Genomic DNA, 22,685 nt, shown 5'->3' on the forward strand with positions numbered 1-22,685 from the left:
GCCATCATCAAAAAATCTACAAACAATAATTGCTGGAGAGGGTGTGGAGAAAAGGGAACTCTCTTGCACTGTTGGTGGGAATGTAAATTGATACAGCTACTATGGGGAACTCTATGGAGTTTCCTTAAAAAACTAAAAATAGAACTACCATATGGCCCAGCAAACCCACTACTGGACATATACCCTGAGAAAACCATAATTCAAAAACAGACAGGTGGGCTTCCCTGGTAGCGCAGTGGTTGAGAGTCCGCCTGCCGATGCAGGGGACACGGGAACGTCCACAGACACATGAATGGATAAAGAGGATGTGGCACCTATATATGATAGAATATTACTCAGACATAAAAAGAAACGAAATTGAGTTATTTGTAGTGAGGTGGATGGACCTAGAGTCTGTCATACAGAGTGAAGTAAGTCAGAAAGAGAAAAGCAAATACTGTATGCTAACACATATATACGGAATCTAAAGAAAAAAACCTGGTTCTGAAGAACCTAGGGACAGGAAAGGAATAAAGACGCAGATGTAGAGAATGGACTTGAGGACATGGGGAGGGGGAAGGGTAAGCTGGGATGAAGTGAGAGGGTGGCATGGACTTATATATTGTACCAAATGTAAAATAGCTAGCTAGTGGGAAGCAGCCGCACAGCACAGAGAGATCAGCTGGGTGCTTTGTGACCACCTAGAGGGGTGGGATAGGGAAGGTGGGAGGGAGACGCCAGAGGGAGGAGATATGGGGATATATATATAAATGTATAGCCAATTCACTATGTTATAAATTAGAAACTAACACAGCACTGTAAAGCAATTATACTCCAATAAAGAGGTTTTAAAAAAAAGAAAGAGAAAACCAAATATCGTATATTAACGCATATATGTGGAACCTAGAAAAACGGTACAGATGAACCAGTTTGCAGGGCAGAAACAGACACAGATGTGGAGAACAAACACACAGACACCAAGGGGGGAAAGTGGCAGGGGTGGTGGTGGTGATGGGATGAATTGGGAGATTGGGATTGACATAAATATACTAATATGTATAAAACAGGTAACTAATAAGACTCTGCTGTATAAAAAATAAATTTCAAAAATTCAAAAAATAAAGTCCAATTTTTTTTGCTTTTTAATAATTGTACTACATAGAAATCTTTTAAAAGTGGTTAATAAATTAGACTAATGTATCTTTTCTCCGTAGTATAGAATATACCCTCTCTACTAGGTCTGGAAGCTTGCACCTGGTTTCTCCTGGACTCTACCGTATGCACCTTTACCTTTGCCAATTTTAATCTGTAATAATTTGCTGTTAAGAACAGCTACTGTGAGTACACCAGCTTTTCAGAGATTTGTGACTCCTTCCAGTAAATTTCAGGACCTGAGGGCCCCAACACAGAGGATCATTATTAAAACACTTTTGCCCTATGCTTTAAATTCTGTAGGTCTTCAGTACGTATTAACATTTACTGCTCTGTGTACTTACATAAGATAGTTATTGATTACTGTGTTTTTTCTTGGCCCTTAGAAATTTAAGAATCCTCAGCAATACTTTGATTAAAGCCTCCTCCGAAAAGGAAGCCCCAGGACATAAAGTCATCCTTAAGCACAGGTTCCTTAATTTTTACACCCTTTCCAAACACCTCAAGGGTTCATAGCCATAGTTTCTTTCATTCACTTTCAAAATGGCAAAGATTAAGTAATTTAAGACTGATTGCTTTCTCAATGAAACTCATTCACACCAAAGCATTTCTTCAACCAAAGAGAACTTCACATTTTGAAGCTTTTACCTCTACTAGCAGAACAAAGTTCTCCTCACCTTGTTAAATGAATTTCAGATATCCAGAAAAAGGTGGGATGACTGAAAAATGAAATAGCCCCTGAAAATTTTATACTTTTTAATAAAAACATAATATACACTTAAAAAAAATTATTTTCAACGTGATTCTCTGCACAATGAGCCCCCAAAGGCTGTGGGCAGTGAATTTAGGAATGCTGAAATTCCAAACCTGGATCTAGCCTGATTCTCTGTAGGTTACCTCCCTCCTAACCTTCTTCCAGTTCCATCATCCTTCACTTTACCTCACCCCCTGCCTGAAGAATCTCAGAATCTCAGACACACATTTTATGGTTCATGACTTTTATTTTATCAAGGCATTTGATTTTTTTATTATTTTCCCCCCTTTTGGACATCTTCAAATATTCTTCCTGCTTCTAACTGGAAATTCCTAGCAAAGGAGACCCTCAATTATATCCAGCGAATTGTCTTTCTCATCAGCTTCTAATTATCTGTAACTGCTTCTAACTTTCTCCATTCTCTGTAACACACCGTTACCACTTTCCTGTTCACCCTTGACATTTTACACAAGGTATTTCATAAAGAAAACAAAACCTAAAGGAAAAGTCCTCAATCGCTTGCCACCAAACCCAAACCCACCTGTATCAGAACCCATCCTTTGCTATTTTCTTTCCTGTTAAAATGGAAGAGGAATACATTTTCCTAGTTAAAGTTAATCTCTCCACTTAAGCCCTGCAGCCTTCCTTCCACCACCTCAGGGCTATCTCCGATTAAGAGTTATCTTCCTTTCCTAGATCTCTTTCTCTCTAGTAGTCTTCAGGCTGTACATCAATATTCTGGTTTGCTTCTTCACAGCTATAAGGCAGAAGTGCATTTCCCATGGCCATACGAATGGGAATTTCTAGCAATCAGGGGCGATTTACTGTATCCCTCCCTGCTGCCACCAAAAACAGTTATGCTCCAGATGGGTGGGAGGCTATATGGACCTCATTCTCATAAGAACTCTAGCGAACTCCAATGGTCAAGTAATTTGAGTAGAAAACAAACCTTTGTTGTTATAAGCCATTAAGATCTGTGGGATGTCTACTACTACTGCATGATAATTTAGTCTACTCTGATATATTTACTTTTCCTCTCCACTGGCTCCTTACCATCAGTACGTGAACTTGAACACAGTCAAATCTCTTCACTTTTAAAACAATAAAAACAAAAATCCTGTCCTGAATTCTCCCACCCCTACTTCTCCTCCTCGTTCTCACAGGAGAACTGCTTGGAGGTACCCCCATTTCTTCCTCTCTCCTTCTCTCGCCACTTCAGTGTAATCTGGTTTTTACTTCCACCACTCCACAAAAAGGGCTCTCATCAAGGTTACCAATTACCCTGTTGCTAAATCCAAGACACTCTTAACTCTTAACCTCACTTGGTATCAGTGCAGTGTTTGCCACTATTGATTACTTTCCCTTTTTCATATACTCTTTTCTCCCTAAACGATACTCCTGGATTCCAAAAAACATCCATCTCCTTATTTTTCTCTTATCTGGCTGTTCCTTCCTAGATTCTTTCAAGCTTCTCTTCCTCAGCCCATACTTTAAATTTTCTTGTTCTACATTGTACAGCCCGAGTGCTCTGCAGACCAGCAGTACTGACATCATCCGGGAGCCTGTGAGGAAAGTTGAATCTCTGGACTCACCCCAGTTCTACATTGCTACAAGATGCCAGGTGATTCAGGTTTGAGAAGCAATGGTCTACAGAGTTCAGGCCTGCACCCACTCCTCTTCTCATTCACTTCTATATTACAACTACTATCCATAGGCCCACAAACTGTCAAATGTTCACCTGCAGTCTAGATTTCTCTAGGCATCACGTCCACACAGCCTTTAACTTCCTTGAAATCACCACTTGTATGCCCTATAATATCACACTCAGTGTGCTTAAGATGAGTCCATCATCTTCCTCCATCAAGCCAATTCTTTATATAGTCATTAGTGTCATCCATTCACACCTGCCTTCCCCTTCTCTCCAGATAAAATTTTGAGTCTACCTCCTAAATCACTTTAAGCTGTCTGCTTCCCTCCATCTCCACTAGTAATGTCCTAATTCAAGCTGTCATTTCTCACCTTAATTACTGCAAGAGCTACTTAACTGGTCTCCCAGTCCCAGGATTGCCTCTTTTTCTTTTTTTTTTTTTTTTTTTTTGCTGTACATGGGCCTCTCACTGTTGTGGCCTCTCCCGTTGCGGAGCACAGGCTCCGGACGCACAGGGCCGGCGGCCATGGCTCATGGGCTCAGCCGCTCCGCGGCATGTGGGATCTTCCCGGACCGGGGCACGAACCCGTGTCCCCTGCATCGGCAGGCGGACTCTCAACCACTGCGCCACCAGAGAAGCCCGGATTGCCTCTTTTTCAATCCATTCTTTATGCTGCTACCTAGGGTGAATTTAAACACAAATCCAATCATTTCATGTTTTGCTTGAAACGCTTTAATGACTTGCCAGAGTTCTTAAGGGGAAGAATTTCAAAGCCCTGCTTATTTTCTAGTCCAGGAGCTTTCACACTGCGATTTGTAAAATTAAAGGATCATGACCAATATTAATTTTTTAAAAAGGCAGAAAGGTACAAGCAACAAGAACAAAAGCTCCAAGGCAATGTACAGGTAATTAAAGATTATTTCATGAAACTTTTTGTTCACTTACGTGTGTGCACTGGGTTGCAAATTAAAATATATCCCTTTTAGTGGGAAACGGTCAAAAGTGTAAAAGCCACCGCTCTACCCCCTTCTCAGTTCCTTGAACGTGGTCTTCCTGACCTCTAGGTTGTGGCACATGCTGCTGCCTCGGCCTAAAAATCCCTTTCCAAGCCCCCAAATCACAAACACAGACATACTTTGCTATCTTTCAAGTTTCAGCTTAAGGGTTACGTCTTCTGGGAAATCTTCTAGGCTCTTCCTAATTTGAGTTAGGGGATAAGCCCACATCCTCCTTATTATAATTCTTTAACATTGTATTCTAACCGCCCTATAGTGCCTAACACACCACAATTTCTGTAGGGTAGGGACTATATCTAGCTTATTAACACAGTGCCTATGATACTGTTTCAAATATATTAGATCCTAAAAAATATCTGTTGAAGGAATAAGCGTGCATCCTTAGAATGCAGTCACTTTGTAAACACAGGTATTACTTAAAAAGTAAAAGCTATGGAAATTCTGACTGGGAAGCGATCACAAAGGGCTTGAGCATGATCAAAGAAAGAGGTAGGATGAGCCAATTACTGAAATATGATCATATTTAGTAGAGAAAATGGAGACATACATTTTAGAGAATGATATGAGAACTACAATAAAAAAGCAAAAATGAAAGTATGATTACAAAAGCTTTAATTACATCTTGGGAACATAGGCTCAGAAAGGTAAGTACATAGAGGGAAACCTGATATGTAGAAGCTAAATTGCCAAGATTCCTGGAAAACATGTTAGGATGCACTGAAACATATGAGACTGAGACGGAACTGACTTGGCTTTCAAATTGTGAGCTAGAGAATGAGATGACCTAAGGCTCTACAAAAGACAGCCTTAATAACGAGGAGTAGAAATAGGAGACCAGTTAAGAGCCATGGACAGACAACAAAATAGTGGCTTGATCTATGGTAATTACTGTGGAAATAAGTAGTTAGATTTGAGATATATTAAGAAGGAAGAGAAAACAGACTTGCTGAAATGAAAGAGAAGAATCAAAAATAAATCTCATTTTGGCCTTGGCAAATGAATAAATGGTAGTGACTTTTACTAAAATGCAGAAGGTATGGGGAAGTGGTGGAAATCAAGAATTTAATTCATAATGACCCACTACACAACCGGCTTCAGATGGAAATAATAATGAAGAATTTTTCCTGATTTACTTAGCGTTTCGTCTGTTTAGTTCTTACTTTTCCCAACTAAACTGTAAGCTCCTTGAATATCATATTTTTCAGACTCCCATAGCAACATGCAAAAAACCTTGTGTGAAAAAACGGGTAAATAAAATTTGATAAAGAGTTCTTAGGAAGTTACTCTCTACTAATCTCTCAATTATCCTTCCAATTTCAAGATGACTTAGATGTGCTTCCCTTTAAAAAAAAAGTTTGCTCAACGAACAAGTTAATTTTTAGTTATTGAAGAAATATATATATATTTAAAGAATATAAGTTGTGAAGATAGATAACGCCCCCCCCCAATTCAACAAAAATGACATGGATAAAAGAAAAGTAAAGAAATGGAATGATTTAAAAACAGAAGCCTAAATGGTGATTCAATTACACTCTGTATCTAATATGAAACATGCTTTTAAAGTCAGTAAAAAGCTTTTATAAAGCTTATATTAAGAAAACTTCGGTTTAATCACATATATAATTATTAGAACAGGCCACTCAGGGAACTTTAATGTTTCCTTTACTACAAGTCTTCAGGATACAAATCAAATGGACAATTACCAACCTGAAGACAAGGGACTAAGCCCAATCATCTCTTGAAATTTCTTCCACTTCTAGGATCCTAGGTTTCCTTCTCAAAGAGGAGCTGCTCATCAGCAGAAACCTCCATAGCCCAACGTAAAAACAAAAAACCTGTGTTTGTGCCTATTTTAATACTAAGTGGAAGTTGGAGTACTCTTCTGAAGGATCTACAAAAATAGTGTTTGATAGTTTTTGTTCCGCGCAAACCAGTGTCTAATCTATAAAGCCGTAATTTTAGAGCTCATCAGGCAAAGAACTTAAAGTGACATTAATTATACTAAGGGAAAGGGTAGCCAGATATACTATGACAGTGACACCCCAAAAAAGTTAATTTCGGATGGACCCTGAATTTAACATTTGTTTTGTCCCCAGTGCTCACGTCTTTTAAGCAAAGTATACGCTCGCATAAATCCCAACTGCTTCAGGTCAGATGCGCATGGCTAACGTTCACCGCTATAAATATCCACTACTGGAAGCTTCAACACTTGCACTTCACAAAGCACATGCACCAGTTAAAAAACCGAAAAGGAAAGAAAAAGTTAGGAGTCGAAGGATGGAAAAGAAAACCTGTCCGATTTCATCCCCCTCCACTACCGAGTCTCAGATTACCTCCTGCCTCTCCGCTTCCTTGTTCTTCTGGCCTTGTTTCTTCGCGTACCACAAGCCGATTTCGCGGCCTTTCAGGTGCCCGGGATGTCGGCCTCGGCCGCCTCGACCACCCCCTCCTCCGCCGCCGCCGCCGCCACCTCCGGAGCCTCGATTCCCTCCGTGGCCCCCTCCATAGCTTCCTCCGTAACCCCCGCCGGAGCTGCGGGAGCCGCCATCGCGGCCCCCGCCATCGCGGCCCCAGTTCTGATGGTAGTCATAGCTCATTGTCCCAGCAGGCCAAAACTCGTGAGAACCTGCAACCGCTGGAAATGGCGACCGGGCCCGGAAGCGGGTGCGCGCCCACTTCCGTTCTGCTTCCGGCGCCCCGTTCAAGAGGGAGGGACGTTGAGCGTCACAAGCAGACGTTTCCGGTGACGTCACGGGTCGTAGGCCCTGGAGGTCCCCGGGTTGGATCAGGTGAAATCTTTGGTGTGCCCTCAATTGTTTACGTTTGCACCTTTGGAGGCAGAGCCAGTAGGAGGCTCACAGGTTTTCTTTCTCGACGCCCAGCATGTGAGGAAACGGGTTTTGGGTTTTACTTTATTTCTCTCGGTAAAATCCGGAGTTTGCTTCCCAGTAGGCCCTGTAAACGTCGATTGGCACAGTAAAAGAACCTGTGGATCGAATGCTTTGTCTCCTAAAGTCCTTAAAAAAATGAAATGAATTCCTTTTTTTTTCTTTTTTTTTAAACTAGTGGTTATGTCATGAAAACAGCCTAGCATCTGTTTCAAATCTATAAGTATAAAAATGTCCCTGCCTCTTTTAAAGGGTTATCGTCGTTTACCACCTTTATCCAAAGGCATAAGATGAGCCTGTCTACCCAAATTCAGTGCAGAGCACTTAGGCAATTTAAATAAAACAGCAGCTGAAGATTCCTGTGTTCATGTGAAGCCGTCTATTGTTGATTAGCACAGGCTATTCTTGTATAATCAAGTGGCTGCTCCACATAGGCTGGCAAGTTTACCAGGGGATATCTAGTTCATTTACACATGTGACTGCTTTAAAGGTGTTGGGAATACTCACTGAACAAGAGAAGACTGGCATCAGCTTTTATTTGCTTACAGTCTTGAGGAGAAGATAAAGGCTAAAGAAATGTGTGTTGTGAGTTAAGGAAGGAAAATGCCATATGAAGGGTTCCAGAATGCATCTCTGTGGCAGAAAAATTATTTTGAGCAGAGGCATTTGAGTTCCTGAAATCTCTTATCTGCCTAAAAACAGAGCCTCTCAAAAGAACTCAGAAGAACTCTTTTGCCATAAATCCCTTCCTTGGGAGAGGAACCAGGGAAGACTGACTTTTGTCATTGGAGACTGCAAATCAGCACCACACCTAAAAAGACTTTATAACAAAACCAACATATTTTCCATCTATTCTCATAAGAGCTCATTTATCTTTCCCAAAAGTCATTTGTTTTCCCATAAATACCATTCTCCTCCTTCCCTTCCTTAAAAGATGGTATATAAGCCCCAAGTTCTAACCACTGCCTTGAGTCACATTTTTCTGTGAACTCCCATAGATATGTGATTATATCTGTTTTATCGCTTGCTAATCTGTTTTTGTCAGTTTACTCTGCAAGTCTCCAAGAACTAAACATGGGAGGGTAGAGGAAAAAGTACCCCTTCACAACAGCCATGAGATGTTACAGCAAAAAGAATTTAATTTTGGAGTCAGGTTCTTTCTAAGGAATGAGAGGGTAAGCAGTGACTGAGATAAGTAGACTTTAGCTAAACTGATGGGGAGGGAAGAGATTATTACAGGTGGAGGGAATGATGTGCTTGAAGAAAGATGTTAAAATGTTGGGGAGTGGGAAAATTCCACACTGAAACTTAAGAGACTGGTGGTGAAAGCCAAAGGGATAGAAAGGAGCCTGACCATAAAAGATCTTACATGCCACAGAAAGAACAATAATACATTTTAAGTAGGGGAGTGATTACTTTGACTGCTTTGAGTAGAAAGGAATGGAGGAGGCGAGAGTGGATGTAGAGAGACTAGTTAACAGGCTGTGGTGTAGGGGAGACAAAATGAGATGACAGAGCAAGATAGAATATAGGAAGGACTGGAATTGAGTTGCTAGGAAAAATAATTGTCAAGATTTAATGATTCATTGGATGTAGAGAATTAGAGGAAAGGGTCAGATGGCTCCCAAGTTTAAGATTTGAAAGATGACCTAATAGAAAGGTACCATATCCTGAGATACGGGGAACATAGGACGAGGAAGATTTTGGGGGGGTTGGGGGAGGGTTGAGTTAATGTGTATAATTAACACTTGTAGAGTTTGAGGTGCCTGTAAAACATACAAATTGAGATGTCTAGAAAGCAGTTGGTTATATGAGTTAAAGACGCAGAGAGAGCAGACGGAGATTATACATTTTGGGAGTTCTGGCAAATATTAATATTATAGGAATGAATAGTTCCAATAAATGTACCCATTGGGCACGCCTGATATGACAAGTATGTGAACTGTTCAGTAAGAGAGACTGGGTAGTCATACTGGAGATGGTAGGGACAAAATGAGAAGGAAATAGTGTGGATTGTTTGAATGTTTAAAAAGAAAAGACACCAGAGCTTGCTCTGTCTTCCCTCTGAAGAAAGGCCATGTGAGGACAGAGGCTGTCTACAAGCCAAGAAGAGAGCTCTTACCAGGAGCCAAATCAGTCAACACCTTGATCTTGGACTTGTGCCTCTGATGAAATGTTACTTTAACCAGTGAAGCCTTTCCTCACTAAAATATTTGAAAAAGCACTCCTTCTGTCATTATCCCTTTAGTCTAACTTTTCTTCTTTTCATTTTTATCATCTCTGGTGCCTATTTTCTGTCAAAGTACTTAGTATTACCTGAAATGTATACATACACATATACATATACATATATATGTATATACATTACATATGTGTAGTGAAGAACTTAATCCTATCCAAAGAGAGGGCTGGCCTTTGCCCTTCTGAGGAGGTAATCTCTAAACCCTTGGAATGTTATGCCTGATACGAGTGACTTTGTTTGTTTGGAGGCCTTGGAACAGCCTCCAAAGGGTGGAGGCTTTGAGTTATTCGTTCCATATAAGCTTGACCTTCTGAGGAGCTGGATACTGAGATCACTCTTACGAGCAGTCAACCATGCTTACCCTACTCCTACCACGATGAAGCCCCATTAAAGACTGGACACCAAGATTTGTTCCTTGTTGGCAGTACTCCATGCGTTTTGTCACACACTGATGCTAGGGAAGTACTGCTGTTCCTGACTCCACTGGGAGAGGAAAACAGAAGCTCCACACTTAGGCCTTTTTTCTGGATTCTGCTGTATGTGCTTCTTTTCTTGGCGGATTTTGATCCATATCCTTTCCTTGTAATATACCATAACTGTGAGTATACAACTTTCAAGGCGTTCTGTGAGTTCTTCTAGTGAATTATTAAAATTGATAGTGGCTCAGGGAACACCCTGAGCTTGCACGTGGTGTCAGAAGTGAGGGGAGTCTCGTGTGGACTGTGTGCTAATGGTCCGTTCACAGTATATATGTTTGTTTTGGTTTTGTTTGCAGTTATAATCCTGTGTACCTAGAGCTATTTTTAGCATGAAATAGGCATTCATTAAATATTATGATGAGTACATGAATGAAAGCTGAATAGTATAAGAAATTAAGAGAAAATCTATTTATGAAATCCAATACTACAGAACTATGTTAAGAAAAAGCTTCCAAGTAATGCATAACCAAGCCTTTTTTTAAAATTATATTCCAAGTAATACTGTGATATTCTCTGTCTTCAAAATGGTTGCCTCTGTCAGTCATAATTCTTGGAAGTCTTTGGGATTATGTAATACGTGTTTATATTTTGGGAAATCTTAGGGATTATGTCTTTTCAGTTTATAAAAGTCACCACCAGATGGTGATATTTTTATTAGGTAAATAGTTTTTGTTTTCAAATACATCAATTTGTAGAGAAAAGAGATAAACTATATGAAATAGAGCATTTATTAATAATAAGAACAATATAACAATGCAAAGGTAAGATATTTAAATATAGCACAAAATATCTATAAGGGTATGTCCTATACCAGAATGCATTTTTACAATTGTAATCACATTAAAGAGAAAGTAGATTTTATACTGGTGTAGCTGAACCATCCCCTCTCTTAACAGGGATTGGTAGAAGCTGTTCATGCTTAGGCATAGCCCCCTGTAGAGTTTTCTTGTAGATTCACTACTGTTGCCTTGAAGTTTGAACTGTTACAGGTTAGTAATGTGATGCCGAAGTCTGTGGCTTTGCGGTAAATAATCCTGGTATTGTATGAATACGTCTGAACTTTTAAGTGTATCCATTATACAGTTAATTCAACCACCAAGGACAGTTAAATGGGGATACAATATCCTAGGTATTTTGTTTGTTTGTTTGTTTTTCAATTCCTCCAGAATAGGCCCAAGTCCAGTGAAAATAAAATGGAACACAGGAGAGAAAATGGGTATTATTGTCTTCCAATCCAATTCTTGTATTCTTTAAATCTTGTTTTTCATCATCTCCTCTCCACTCAAAGTGCTGTGCAGTTATAAAGGATTTGTCTTTATTATTTTGTTCAGTTTTATTATGATTCTGTTTCTAATTTCCTTGCTGCCAGAAATTATATTTTAAGCAGCAAAATCACTTTTCTCTTTTATAAAATTATACATCTAAATTTAATATATCAAAACCTGTCTTTTACAAAGCATTATTAGAATATTCAATTCAACTTTTGCTTTTATAACAGACATTTAATGCTGTTGATTTATAACATCAGATTGGTCTGGCCATTTGTCGTTATGTTAAATTAACCCTCAAGTTTGGAGATAAAAAGTATTATCTTAAGTTAAATGTATTTGTAATGAGAATACATCTGAATTTGAATTTATATGTTATGCATTATTTGAGGCTTTCTTTACAAACATGACTAGTGGCATTACATTTGCTTCCCAAGTTTAGATAATGATATATTGAGAAGTTAGGTGAAAGATAGGGAAAGTCCACTGAGATAATTATTTTGAAAATAACTTCTTGGTAGCAAAATAATCATCTGAAGATAAAACAGTCTGAAAGCCCATGTCAAGTAATTTAGAATTCTGATTCAATATAATGAAATAGAAACCAGAATAAATCATTTAAAAAATAATTCACTCAGTCTGTAAATAATAACTAAGATATGTGAGTTGAGAGTGTACAAAGTTTAAAACGTAAAATGTCAACTCAATAACTTTGGAAATAAACATTTAGGTAATACATTTAATATATGTTTACAGAAAGATCAGAATAAAGCAATTAGAGGAAAAATCACTTCCTAATTTTTTTTTGATATATACATTACTAATATTCTGACAAGGTGATATCTGCATTTTTGCAATGTAACATATTTAAAATTAATCTTGATATGTGTACCTCACGATCACTTAATAAAGTATATTGAATTGTTTCTTTGCTTGAGATACACATATCTTTGGGAAGGAAATGAAAAAGCACCAAAACTTAGAATAATATGTGAACTAAAATGTTCTGTGCTTCAAGAGTAGCAAAGAAGGTTTGCCATATCTGCCACTTTAGAAACAGATACTTTTGTTTGGACTTAGAGGATTTTCCCTCTGCTCTGCCCAGAAGTTTTTTAGTCTACTTGGGTGCACCTCACAGAACTTAATCTTACAGTGTTTTTCCCTAGTTTCTGTTCAAATAAACAAAAGAATTCTAGAAATGATAAGTGTACATCTACAAACTTTTCCAATATGTTTAAGAGCTACTTCCAATTCTACTTCTAACATACAACATATCTGTTTTAAGAGCAGTCAACATACTGAAAAGGTGAAAGGAAAACCCTCATATTTAAGAGAGAAAGAAAAAAAATTCTTTTTTCTTCAATTTGTATTTTATAGAAATGAAGGGAACAACTATTTACAGACTAGGGACATGGATGTTTCAAAGTTGGAAGCTAATTTGCCATTTTATACAGGAGTATATTTCCTAGACATCAGTGTAAAGCTAAAGCAGTAACTGTAATAATAAGCTTGCTTTGCTAGCCACATTTAGGCAAGCCTCTTCAAATACAGCTCAGAGTTTTGCTACATTTCTTCCATTCCCAAAATATTTTTCCCCTTGCTGTAAAGGCCAACTTTATGTGTAGAAACACATGCATGAGAACAGTATATTCATTGAGCTTATACAATTTTCTGTTTACTCTGAGGTTGACAAACATAGGCGAAAACATCAGTAAACAAGACCAAGGTTTGATTTAGAAAAGGTTTTTAGAAATCAGATAAGAAACAGAATCTTATAATTGCCACAGTGTGCGCGATCTATAAGTAACACTTCAAAAGCACTCAAGTGTTTGCACTAGTTCCAGCTGTTTGCACTAAAAATAATTAACTATTAAGTCTGTAAAGCTTATGTAAACCAACAAATAAAAAAGGAAATCAGGGCTTCCCTGGTGGTGCAGTGGTTGAGAGTCCGCCTGCCGATGCAGGGGACACGGGTTCGTGCCCCGGTCCGGGAAGATCCCACATGCCGCGGAGCGGCTGGGCCCGTGAGCCATGGCCACTGAGCCTGTATGTCCGGAGCCTGTGCTCCGCAACAGGAGAGGCCACAGCAGTGAGAGGCCCATGTACCGCAAAGAAAAAAAAAAAAAAAAGGAAATCAAATAGCCTCAGAACAAAGGTGTTAGTTTAGTAGTTTGAAGTTGCAGAGCCATTCTTGCCTTTATTAGGCCAAATGATCACTAGTTATCCTTGCTTTCTTCTTCTCTTCTCCTATAAGCTTTATTTAACAACTGGATTTCCTCCTGGTAGCCATCCCTCTCTTGGCTCTGCCTTTTACTGTTCTGCCTGTGTGCTTCAACAGTGTCTGGAATGGAGATGTTGATATCACCATCAGGATTACTTGTGGGTAAAAAGAGAGAATATGAGGCTGTTTCCCCTAAATCACATGAAACAAATCTGTTTTCTTTCCGTGAGTAACGTAGGGAAGGAGATCTGACCTGTGTGGAGGACTGGCTAATGTTGCTAATAATTGACACCGTGTCCAAGGCCTCTTCATTATCACAAATTTCAAGAACCTCCAAGTGTATTTTCACGCTGGTGTCCGCAAATGTGGAGGGAGAATCTTCTGAGTTTGGTTCATGGCCAACACTTTTGGATCGATAGACTTCTATTTTCTTAGAGGCTGGGGTAATTTTTTGTCCTTCTGTGCTCACCTCATAGGTAGAAAGAGATAGGGTTTTCCCGGTTGGGGCTTGGAGAGACACGGTCCCCTGGAATGCACACAGGGGAATGGCCAGAGCACCACCAGAACGCTGGGGACAAAAACAAAATGATTATTATTTGAAAACTGTTGTCTGAGATTGGACCATTTAGTAATTCATTTTATTCATCAAAATGGTAAAGTTTTTCTATTTCAAACCCAATTCCACAGAAACCTTTTACAGATATGGGATTGAAATTCTGTCATCAAAGCTCTGTAACTTAGTTTCTCCTAGGTCAAATACTACATCTAAATGAGGGCAGTCAGAAACCTATCTTTGATGATAAAGGGACATATTTGCACAGTTTAAGGCAAAATTTGTGTACTGTGGCCAGCAGGAGATGGGCAGAATATGGGCATAAAATCGAATGCATATTTATACTCTGGAATTGCTTTTATATTTTTGTAACATGTTCAGTTACATTAAAAAGCTTTCATATAGGTTGAAAGAAATGCAGAATGTGTTATCAAAATGCACTTTTTTTCCTGTTTAGTATGCCAGAGAGAGTGACACCTGTGAAACTATGGTTCAAATTAAATACAAAGAATATTTCGACTGTAGGTTTGAGCACAGAAGAGGAACCAAATGTCACCAGAACTGTGTGGTACAGTGTGCTTACTTTTCCACAGAGAAATCACAGTCATTAAAGTAAACCCAGTAATAGAGAATGCCCTCACATCCCTGCAAAACTTTTATATTATATTTAGAAGTATTAAAATTTTGTTTTTAAATTGTACTCACCACTGAGAACTGTTTAAGACATGAAGACTAATTCTTATGATAGTCTGTACTTTATATTGTTGATTCATGCCTTCATACTTTCAGTTGACTCTTTCTGATTACATGTTAGTTTCAGAAGAAGACAGTAATATGCCAACCTTAGAGCAGTGGTGCTAAAAGCTAAATCCCCAGACCAGCATTATCTGCATCACCTGGTAACTTATGAGAAATGCGATTTTTGAGTCCTACCCCAGGCCTACTGAATTAGAAACGCTAGGGGTGGGGTTCAGCAGCCTGTATTTTAATAAGCCCTCTAGGTGATTCTGTTGCGTGGTGAGATTCAAGATGCATTGCTGCAACTAAAGAAATGCTGTAGCCCAGAAAGAGAAGGTGAGGGGAGGGGTGGTTAACAGACACTTTGTATACGTGTGCCCACCATCTGTAAAGCCTGGAATTACTCACTGGATTGGCTTAAATGTGTCTTTCCACCAGGGGAATGGGCGTGAGGGCTCTTAATGTTTTGCCAATTTAGGATGATCACCCTTCCCAGTTTGCCTGTGACCGTCCCAGTTTTAGCACTGAAATTCCTGCATCCCAGGAAGCCTCTCAGTCCCAGGCAAACCAGGACGGTTGGTCACCCTATTTTCCATGGGCATTTTGTATCTGGACCTAAGAGTAGCTAGAGAAAGCCTAGGACCAGGGTCCCACATTAAAGAACAGTTTGTATTCTCATCTACTTAGGGACTTTTTTTTTTTTTTTTTTTTTTTTTTTGTGGTACGCGGGCCTCTCACCGTTGCGGCCTCTCCTGTTGAGGAACACAGGCTCCGGACACGCAGGCTCAGCGGCCATGGCTCACGGCCTAGCCACTCCGCAGCATGTGGGATCTTCCCGGACTGGGGCACAAACCCGTGTCCCCTGCATCGGCAGGCGGACTCTCAACCACTGCGCCACCAGGGAAGCCCTACTTAGGGAAATTTTAAGGGAGGATACATCATGAGCTTCGTTCAGGTGGCTTCATGCCACAGCCATTGAATTTCGGGACCAAGAAAAATATAGTCTAGGATGTGTGAGACATTGCACTAGTCTTTCCCAGTTATTCCTTATGGAGTAGGCTTTAATTCTGTTTATCCATAAAGGGACCTGGGGACCTAAATTTAGGGCCTTGCACCCTAAAGGGCCATAAACTTTGAAAACTTACACCATAAAGATCAGTTTGCCCTTCTGCTGAGGCAGAACTTGACCAACTTCACTTGTGTGAAGTTGACTGAAGCAAAAGAGACAGAGGGAAAATACTTAAGTTCATTACTGTATGAGAGCATTGTTTGAGTGCTTTTGGTAAAGGAGGAGTGCCTTCATTTATTTTTTATTCATCATTCATTAAACATTTTCTGAATATTATCTGCAAGTTTCTAAGCTTGCACTGGATGCATTCAAAGACCTCACAGATGGTTGGGTGAGAAAGACAGGTAAGAAAGTAAAAATTTCATCTCTAACTATAGTAATAGAGCTAGGAACCAAGCTCAAAGGTGTTCAAGGAATGACCACCTCTGATAGAGAGATTTCATGTAGGGGAGGCATTTGAAATTGATCTTAAGAATCAAGAAAAGATCAACAGTTTTAAAGCCTTACTTTCTGAGTAATAAATCATGAGTTTAAGGGCGAACCTAAAAACTTTCCATCCTGAGAAAAAGTCAGAAACTTCTGTTTCTTTTTTAAAACAAAATTTACCAAGACATTATTTAATTAGAAAATTTGACTGTAATTTAATAATGTGAATTTTAAGTACAGCCTTCTTTATTCTGAGAGCTAGTTAACCTGAAAGCTGACCTCCTTACATTATACTTTATTGCAAGGAGAAAAAAACATCCCTAATCAGTACTTTAAAAATTGTTCATAAGTTTTATCTTTGGCATGGTACGCTATATAAACAAAGCCCTATGGAGTATGCTAGTTTAAAAAAGATGAGATGAGAAAACTAAGTTATCAGCACCCAGCAGTATTGGCATATTTTTTTAAAAACTTTCACTGTAGGATCAACAGCATAACCATATTTTTATTTGTACCAACTTGCATCACTGATGAGCAGTTAATATAAAAGTAAAAGCAAATGTGATTTTTTTTGCATCTGATTTTATACATCCAAATATTGCAGATTTCAATAGCTCCCCCATGCTAACCTCATCTTCAGATGAAAAAACAAGCTTTACTCAGTTATCAAATGACAGCTCATTAAAATTGGCATCTGAGAGCTGCATAGTGCCTGAGTTTAGCTAAGTATGAAGTCTGATTATTCTGAAATAGCACACAGAGTGCTGAGTTATCAAAATTATTTTGTGAAACATTCAAAAGACTATGGTTGAGAGTCATAGTAGTAAAAACACAAAGACAGATAATATAGAAATAGATCTGAGCACACTTTATACTCAATTCAAAATTGGAAGGTTAGTTTCAGGAAAATGGTACTGTCATTTTAAGCTAATTCAGTTATTTTAATTTTACTGGTTATGAAAGTATTTAATGTATAAGTTGTTTTGGTTTTAGATTTGTATAAGAAGCACAAGTGTAAGGTGTTTACAACAAATTTTGTTTGTATGTCTTTAAGCAAAATCATAAAATTTGATTTGACAATGAGGTTTATATAATTTTTTCTTTTTTCTCTTGTCTATTATTTAGGTTAGAGAAACATTGCTCTAGGTGAGGGAAAATGGAGCTTGAACTAACGGAGCAGTAATAGAGATTCAGGGAGGGAGCTGACAGAATTTGAGTAAAATCAACAGGATTTTCCACCTCTTTTAGGATATGGAAGGAGGACTAAAATGGAGAGAGATTAGAAGCTAGGAGAACAGACAAATTGAACCACTGTTATATACTAGGACTTGATTAGCTGGTAGGTCTATAGCAGTGGAATGAAGAGGCTCTCATATCTTAAGAGCCCATAGAATGCAGAAATACTGAAGCTTATAAACAATTGCATTTCCCTGTGATTTGTGCTACAATAGACCCAGGCTGGAGTATTGTGAGAATATGGAACAAAAGCACCTAACCTAGGTGGAGTGAGGGGAAAGGAGGCCTGAAAAAAAAAGTTGGAAATAAATAGGAGACAAAAGGAACAATGTTTCCACATGGGAAAACTCTATACTGTAAATATGGCAATTTTCTTTTACTTTATTGGTTTAATACAATTTTAATAAAAATTCCAATGGAATACCAATGGAATTTTATTTTAGAACTTGGAAAGTTTCTTCTAAGATTTACTTGCAAGAGTAAATGCTTATGGATAACCAAGAAATGTGGAAACAGACTAATGAAGTGACTTTGCAAATATAATATGAAGCTACGTAATTAAGACAGGGTGTTAATGGCAAGATTTGATCAATCAAGCAGAGTCAAGAAACCAGACATAGTATATCATGAAGATAGCATTTCAAAATAAGGATTCAGGTAAGCTTTTACATATTATTGGCTATTCATTACAAAATTAAGTTAGACCCCTTTTCATGTTATATGCAAAAATAATTTCTTGAGTCTTAATAATTCTTTTAAAATCCTGAGTGAAGAAGACCTTTCCAAATCAGGAATGAAAATCAGAAATGACAAAGTACAAGATGGACAGATTTGATTGCAGAAAAATTAAAAATATCTGTGTAGAAATATATGCTGAAAGCAATGGTAAAACACAAATGGCAGCCTGGGAGACAATATTTGTAGTGTGCATAAAACAAAGTTTAATAGCCATAATATGGAGACTTTCTCCAAAATCAATAAGGTAAACATCCCAGTAGGAAAGTGGGAATAGGGAGTGAGCAAAGCAATTAAAGGAAGAAATATAAATGGAGAATAAACATATGAAAAGATATGTAATTTCACTGATAATCAAAAAAAGGTGTAAGTAAAAACACTTGATCATTTTTAGCATCTCAGATTGCCCTCCATCAAAAAAAATAAAAAACCAAGAAAAAGGAAAAAAAAGATGCCATCTTTCAAGTGTATTTTGATTGTATTTGACTATAAAATGAAAACTACATTACTTACTAGCAATCCTATTTCTGTGAGTCAATTCCACCACCAGATATTCAACCCATAGTAATGTCTATTTCATTACTGTTGTAGAAATAACCTAAATGTCCATCATTCAGAAAATAGTTGAATGAATAATTGTACAGTAATATACTGGAAAACTATCTTGAAAGAATGAGGTAAAACTATGAGTTGTGCCTGGGTAAAATAATTTCAATACATTTTAAGTTACAAAAGCAAATTACAAAGTAATATGTATGGTATAATCTAGTTTTCTTGCAGAAAAACACCCAGAAAAACACCAGAAATCAACCCAGAAAATTACACATGTATAGGAATAAAAAATACACAGACATAAGCACACCTGTATACTATAGGCATAGAAAAAGGTTTGAAAGGCTACATACCAAACAATTCTTTTCTCTGTAAGTGGATGGGAGGGAGGATTTTTTTTTTTTTTTTGCTGCATTGGGTTCTCGTTGCTACACGCAGGCTTTCTTTTAGTTGCCGCAAGTGGGGGCTACTCTTCGTTGCGGTGCGCGGGCTCTAGGCGCACAGGCTTCAGTGGTTGTGGCGCATGGGCTTAGTAGTTGTGGCACGCGGGCTTAGTTGCTCCGCGGCATGTGGGATCTTCCCGGACCAGGGCTCGAACCCGTGTCCTCTGCATTGGCAGGCAGATTCTTAACCACTGCACCACCAGGGAAGCCCTGGAGGGAGGATTTTGAGTTTTATTTTTAAATTATTTGATGATTTTGCTCATGGAAGTTGATTAGGTAGTAGAAGAGGCAGAGAGTGGAAAATATCACTAGAAAGAAATCTAGAATACAAGGGTAGGATGATGCCTATAATAGTAATCAGCCTCAGGGTTCAATTAGGTAGTCAGATTGGGGTTTGTGCTGCTTTGGGGGTTTGTGCTACATTTGGGGTTTGTGTTGCATTTGGGGTTTATACTATTTTTAGGTCAGGAGAGAGGAGACAAGCTGGATGAAGGGTACTGTCTCAAAATTTTGCCTTAACAGTTTGGTTGGTTAGAATGAGAGTCCCCATTGGGGTACAGCTTATTTTCCATTCACATTTTAAAAGTGTAGACAATGGCACTTACAACAAGAAAAATAAAAATTTTTAATTATTAGAAAGGAAAAGGATCCTCTGATCCTAGGCAGGCACAAATTTACAGCACTCTCAAAGTGGCCAGGGTCTGTAATGAGTCAGATTCTCCTCACTAATTTTACTGGAAAAACTACTATAAACATTTGAGTCCAACAAGATGTCAATGTAAACACTGAGTTCAAATAAACAAAAAATTCCACTTCAGGGAAAAAAAAAAAAAAGAAATACTATAGATCTTGAGTCACAAACTACAGTTCAGCCCACAGGTTTACAAACCATTCTAAAAGTTCAAAAACAATTTCAAAAAGGGACTAAAATAAAAAGCAATAAAATCCTAAGAGAAAATTAACTGTAAGAAGGAGATAATATGAAAGACTGTTAATATTTGGTTTAATTTATCTTGATTTTTGTACTGGGTTGAATAGCATCCCCTCCAAAATTCATATCCACCCATGACCTGTGAATATGACCTAATTTGGAAATAACACCTTTGCAGATGTACTCAAATTAGGATGAAGTCATACTGGATTAGAGTGAGCCTTAATCCCAATAACGGGTGTCCTTTTAAGAAAAGAGAAATTTGGACATAGACTCACATAGGGAAGATGGACATGTGAAGAAGGAGACAGCATTTGGAGGTATGCTGTCATGAACCAAGACAGAATCCTCCTCTAGAGCCTCAGAGGAACACGGCCCTGCTGACACCTTGGTTTTGGATTTCTGACCTCCAGAAATGTGAGTCAATAGATTTCTGTTGTTTAAGCTATCCAACTTGTTACAGCTGCCCTAGGAAACTAATACAATGTTTTATGCAAAGAGGAACAAAAATACATACGCATATACACGTTTTGCAAAGTCCTACAACTGCCTATTTTCCTGTGGAGACGAACTATGTGGCACTTCTGTCAAATCCACATAGAATGTAATCTCCTCAAAGGAAGGGAACATTTCCTTGTTGATCTTTATTTTTTCTGCTACTGCTATCTCTAACAGTGGCTGGCACATCACAGCCCCTCAAAAAATATTTGTTGAGTGAAAAAATGTGTGCATGAACGAATGAATCTGCAGCATTGACTCTGTAGGGTTTTTAGATTCCATATCTTAACTTTTTTTTACAATTTTTACAATTTTTTTACAATTTTTTACAATTTTTACAATGTTGTGTTAATTTTTTTTACAAATTTTTACAATTTATACAATGTGTTAATTTCTGCTGTACAGCAGAGTGATTCAGTTATACATATATACACATTCTTTTAAAAATTCTTTTCCATTATGGTTTATCAGGATATTGAAGATAGTTCCCTGTGCTATACAATAGGACCTTATTTAACTTGACTTTCTAAAGCACAAAACGTAAGATCAATTTTTAAAAATACAGGTTTCCCTTGCTATCTGAAAGTAGAGTGTTCTGGTGAAAATTTACATAAGCTGAAATGGCATAAAGTGAAGAAGCAATTTACCCTAGGACACATCTTGCCAATAGATGCACAAAATTAATTGAGATAAAGCACAGATGCTCATAGACACAGTTCAAAGCTATGGCGGCTTGATGCCGAGATGCTGAGTATATTTTCCAGAGAAGGAGCTGAGTGCTACGATTCTCGCAGCTCTGGGTGTGTGCTGCTTCTATAAAGGCTTGTTGCAAAACAAAAACTGAATGTTATTTTCACTTTTTGCCTTTCTTATTTAAAGCAAAAATCCTCTTTGGATTTCTTTCAGTTAGCGAAAACTGGTTCTAATGTAGGTCTTTCGTAAAAGCGAAGTGGAATCAAAGTGAATTTTCGAAAAGCAGGGGACACCTGTATTATTGTTTAAAATTTATCTATTTTTATTTTAACAACCCTATAACCTGATGATAGTTACAAGGGCATTAGAAGGTCATATTGGAACATATTCTTTTTTTGCGGTACGCGGGCCCCTCACTGTTGTGGCCTCTCCCGTTGTGGAGCACAGGCTCCGGACACGCAGGCTCAGCGGCCATGGCCCACAGGCACAGCCGCTCCGCGGCATGTGGGATCTTCCCGGACAGGGGCACGAACCTGCGTCCCCGGCATCGGCAGGCGGACTCTCAACCACTTGCGCCACCAGGGAAACCCGGAACATATTCTTTTTTGAAAATAAAATAGGATATTGAGGGACTGAATTGTACGTGAAAGTTTTTTGCATGATAAAAAATGGTAGATTCAGAGAACATAAAACTACTCATTTTGTAGTCTCTGCTTTCTTTCCATTTAAAAGCCTATGAATTAGCATATGCTGTCAGGAATAGTGCCAATCCATTATTGCTGTATTCCTGAGTGTAGGTGGCTGGGAACTTTTTTACTTGAAAATGAAAAGCGGTTTTCAAAACCTCAGAAATGCTTCAGAAGGAGAGATCATGCCATGGAAACACATTAGCACAAATAATCTGCTGTGATAATTGATTCAGACTAACTGACCTTGAGCATAATGAACTTTTTGTTTCTTCACTATAAGCCTCTAAGTGAAATCAGGGTGAAATTATAATATAAAAGAGTTGCTCCAAAATATCTCTCCTAACAGGTGAAGTTTCTGTTGATTATCTGAATCATTCAATTTATGAAAGATGTATTACAGCATGTAGGATCATAGGACTCACCAGAGACCATTTTATAAAGGGAGAACTGACAGCCAGAGAGGTGAAACTACCT

The 22,685-nt window shown here is 38.3% G+C and overlaps 2 protein-coding genes across 4 annotated transcripts in view; both read right to left on the bottom strand.

Annotated features, from left to right (window-relative positions):
- Positions 1-7,222, bottom strand: part of DHX36 (DEAH-box helicase 36) — a 49,939-nt gene extending 42,717 nt beyond the window's left edge. For 2 of the 3 annotated variants that reach the window (XM_007471988.1, XM_007471987.1), the window contains exon 1: positions 6,884-7,222. In XM_007471988.1, coding sequence (XP_007472050.1) covers positions 6,884-7,147 — 264 coding nt within the window. In that variant the 5' untranslated portion in view covers positions 7,148-7,222. The remainder of the gene's footprint in view (positions 1-6,883) is intronic. The other variant, XM_007471989.1, reaches the window with a different exon arrangement.
- A 6,421-nt stretch (positions 7,223-13,643) lies between these two features.
- Positions 13,644-22,685, bottom strand: part of GPR149 (G protein-coupled receptor 149) — a 76,433-nt gene continuing 67,391 nt past the window's right edge. Inside the window, exon 4 of the mRNA XM_007471990.1 lies at positions 13,644-14,216. Within this exon, the coding sequence (XP_007472052.1) occupies positions 13,644-14,216 (573 nt within the window). The remainder of the gene's footprint in view (positions 14,217-22,685) is intronic.

This window comes from Lipotes vexillifer, unplaced genomic scaffold, assembly GCF_000442215.2.
Source record: "Lipotes vexillifer unplaced genomic scaffold, Lipotes_vexillifer_v1.1 scaffold46, whole genome shotgun sequence".
NCBI classification, from domain to species: Eukaryota; Metazoa; Chordata; class Mammalia; order Artiodactyla; family Lipotidae; genus Lipotes; species Lipotes vexillifer.